At 43.2% G+C, this 3,385-nt stretch overlaps 1 protein-coding gene across 1 annotated transcript in view; it reads left to right on the plus strand.

Annotated features, from left to right (window-relative positions):
• LRRC56 (leucine rich repeat containing 56) overlaps nt 1-3,385 on the plus strand; it is a 119,883-nt gene that overhangs the window by 107,233 nt on the left and 9,265 nt on the right. Inside the window, exons 10-11 of the mRNA XM_019547294.1 lie at nt 614-744; nt 2,609-2,802. Of these exons, the coding sequence (XP_019402839.1) occupies nt 614-744; nt 2,609-2,802 (325 nt within the window). The remainder of the gene's footprint in view (nt 1-613; nt 745-2,608; nt 2,803-3,385) is intronic.

The following is a 3,385-nucleotide window of genomic DNA, read 5'->3' on the forward strand; positions in this document are numbered from 1 at the left end:
TAGTTAAGACTTCAAGGTTACATAAATGTGAGAGTGCCGCGCGGCAGTTATACAGAAGAAAAAAAAATAAAACAGTTACAGCTGCAATGTGTAATTTGACATATTACCCATGACAAAAAGTACTGGAAAAGGTGCTAGTTAAAGTGAAGGCATCTCTGCTCTGCTGTGTTGCACCCAAGCAGTGAAAGTTTTCTGAGATGTATTAGAACAATCGGCTTGAAATCCAGTGCATCTAAGTGCCAAAAGTGTAAGGGAGCCATAATGGAAGGCTGCACGGTCAGTCCCAGCCTGACATGTTTAGCATGGTAGCTATTGTAGGTGTAGATTGGCTTAAACCTGGACCTACATATCCAAGGGACCAAAATCATTGCTCTCTTGGAATCATAGCAGTACTGGGTTTTCTAGTTTGAATCTAAAATAAGCAGGTATCATGAACGGGTTTGTAAGCAAGCACAGTACTTTTTAAAGAAAATCAGAATGAAGAAAATAGTTGTTTATCAAGTTTAGAAGCCCAGAGTTTGAAAACTGACTTGGTTGCTTGTCAAGAGCAATAAATAGCAAAAGAAGAATCAGAGCATCAATGGTAACCATGTTTTTTCCTTGTATTGCATAGCCTTTAGCAACAAACCCATTCAAGCTGCATGGTCACAGGGTGGAACACTCCTGTGATACTGGAGAAGTTGAGGTCCAGAGCCGTGAAGATGTCTTTGCTGAGTTGAAGGCATGGAGAGAGCAGCATAAACGGTAAATTTTTGGGAGGATTCTAGATCAGCATATAGTAAATGAGGGGATTCCGCCTTTGCTTTAGTAATACCACAAGCTCTTCAGCCACCTGCTGGCAGTTTAGGGGAATTGCCTTTTGTGCATTCACATCTACCCGGACAGGTCCAACCTGCTGTTGTTCCTTCTGCAGAAAAACTTGTGAGAGAGGGGATGGAGGAGGATACAGTCTATGATGATGCCAGGACAGAACCTTGCTGATTCTGCACAGGAAGGGCTTCATGAACACTAGAAAGTACAATGAATATATTTTCTTTTGCCAGTGGGTAGGATGTTGCTGCTTCTAGCAGCGTGCTCCTCCAGACAGCAAGTGGGGAGGGCAGGATTACCAGAAGCATTAAACTATCCAAATGGGACTTTTTTTACAGTTAACTGCAATGACAGAACGATGAGACCATCATCAAGTGTTCTTGGTAATCTTTCCTAAGTATAACAACTAATCGTTCAGAATGGTTAAGGGAGACCTGCCAGGAAAAAGGGAAAGTTCACTTCTTTATTTTTTTAACTGTATGTTTATCTAGATGCACCTATTCACATACACACATGCATGAACATGCATATGCTTGCACACACACATACCTTGTGTGTGTCTCTTCACAATACCCCTTTTAGTATATGGAGTGAAAATTTGAAAAATGCAACCAAACAGGTTATCATGGTTTTGGTTTTTTACTATATTTTGCTGACTGTGGGTTGTAAAACTATCCAGATCTCTTTTTATTTTGGGGTTCCCAAGCATTAACTAAGTGGTGCTGTGTCTAGGTTTTCAGCACTGCAGGAGAATGCTGACATTTGATAATGGGATGTATGTTATAGCCATGTTGGTCTAAGAAATAGAGGTAAACAAAACTCTTGGGTCAGAGGCAATTATCTTTGATTAGATCAACTAAATAGTAGCAAAAAAAATTCTTTCTTTGCAAGCTTGTAAATGTAAACTTCATTGCTAACCAAGAAAGAAGAATTTTTTACCTCCCTGTCTGATATCAGACACCTCCAGGGAAGAAGTCTGCCTAATCTGCACATCACAGAGCAATGCTATCACAAAAGGACTCTGAGGTACCCAGGGGAATAAACTTCCATCCTCTACCTTCCCTGTGCAAAATGAAGTGTCTTTTCTACCTAGGAGAAATTTTACAATCTTTGAATTCTCCTCAGCCTGAAGAAGGGTATCTGTACCTGAAAGCTTGCGGTGAAATTTTTTTTTTTTGCTATTATTTATTTGTTCTAATAAAAGATACTGCCTCTGACCCAAGAGCTTTGTTTATATCAACTTTTGATAATAGCACTTTTTGGTGATTTTTGATCTTATACACATGGCTCCATGCTGATGGTGATTCCTTCACATTGAGCTTCACTAAGTGTCTTTCTTGGCTTTTGTGGGCAGGAGATCAGGTCTATTCATGTCTGAACCTGGCCCAGCATTCCTTGCACCAAAGGAAAAGATTGTTATACGGAGGTGACCACATGTCCCTGTGAGGCAATTGTTATCCTTGGGACAAAAATGCCTTTATTTCTGTATATTCACCTTTAATGGGCCTTCTGCTCTGGCAGGGGTAGCTTAAATCTCTCCCATTTCACTTGACTGACTGAAGGTTGAGTGAACCAGAAGCAATAAAGCCTGAGTGGATTGGGTGCATGATTCATGGGTATTGTTCATATTTTAATGCAAATTACATACCAAAGCAAGTAAACATAAAGCTACTTTGCCTGCATTTGTCTTCAAGCAGCTGTGACCCGTATGTGAACTGCTCTTAATGCTGTACACACATGTGCACACTTCTACATAGCTTTACAGTCAGCTCAAACTGTAGCACTTCACCTTTGTCAGGCGCCTACAAATCATTCAGACGGAGAAGGCCCCTCAGGTGCTGAAGATAACACACAGTGATGAGGAGGAGGAGGATGAATGCAGCCTGAGTGACAGCTGTGAGGATGAGTTGAGAGAGATTTGTGATGAGAACCTCACTGAAAGGATTTCACTGGATTCTTCCTGCCAGTCTCGTCTTTATCAGTCCTCCTCAGGTATTGGTCTCACCTCACTGTCTCCTTTTATAGGGAAGGGCTGATGTTATGAAATAGGCTCAGCTGTTGACCGGAATTCTGCCAGAAGCAGGGGCAGATCCAGGATTTGGTGGAGCAGCCATCTATGCAGCAGGGATGACTGTATCCTTGCTCCCAGGCTGCTCCCCACAACCCACCAGTGCAGGCAGACCACATTGGGGGAGCCTCTGGGGATTTTTTGAAGTTCCCAAAGTAGGTAAGCATTACTACCTTCCCTTCTGAGCTCACGCAGAGGCACACCCTCCCCACCTATTCCAGTTGCTGCTGCTTTCCCCACTGTTCTGGAGGTGGGGATAACTTCAGAGATGCTCCTTTTCACTGTAGCCAGGCTGCATGGGGGCTGGCCTTCACTGGAAACAGTTGCAGCAGCAGTAGGGAAGGGGGTGCGAGACCACTGCCTGATCTCCTCAGGAGCAAATCTGGGAAGCCACTGCTGCTGCTGTAGTTTCATAGTTTCTAGGGTCGGAAGAGACCTGAGTAGATCATCTAGTCTGACCCCCTGCCATGGCAGGAAAGAGTACTGGGGTCAAATGACCCCAGCAAG

This window comes from Crocodylus porosus, unplaced genomic scaffold (genome assembly GCF_001723895.1).
Source record: "Crocodylus porosus isolate Cpor-Errol unplaced genomic scaffold, CroPor_comp1, whole genome shotgun sequence".
Lineage (NCBI taxonomy): Eukaryota > Metazoa > Chordata > Crocodylia > Crocodylidae > Crocodylus > Crocodylus porosus.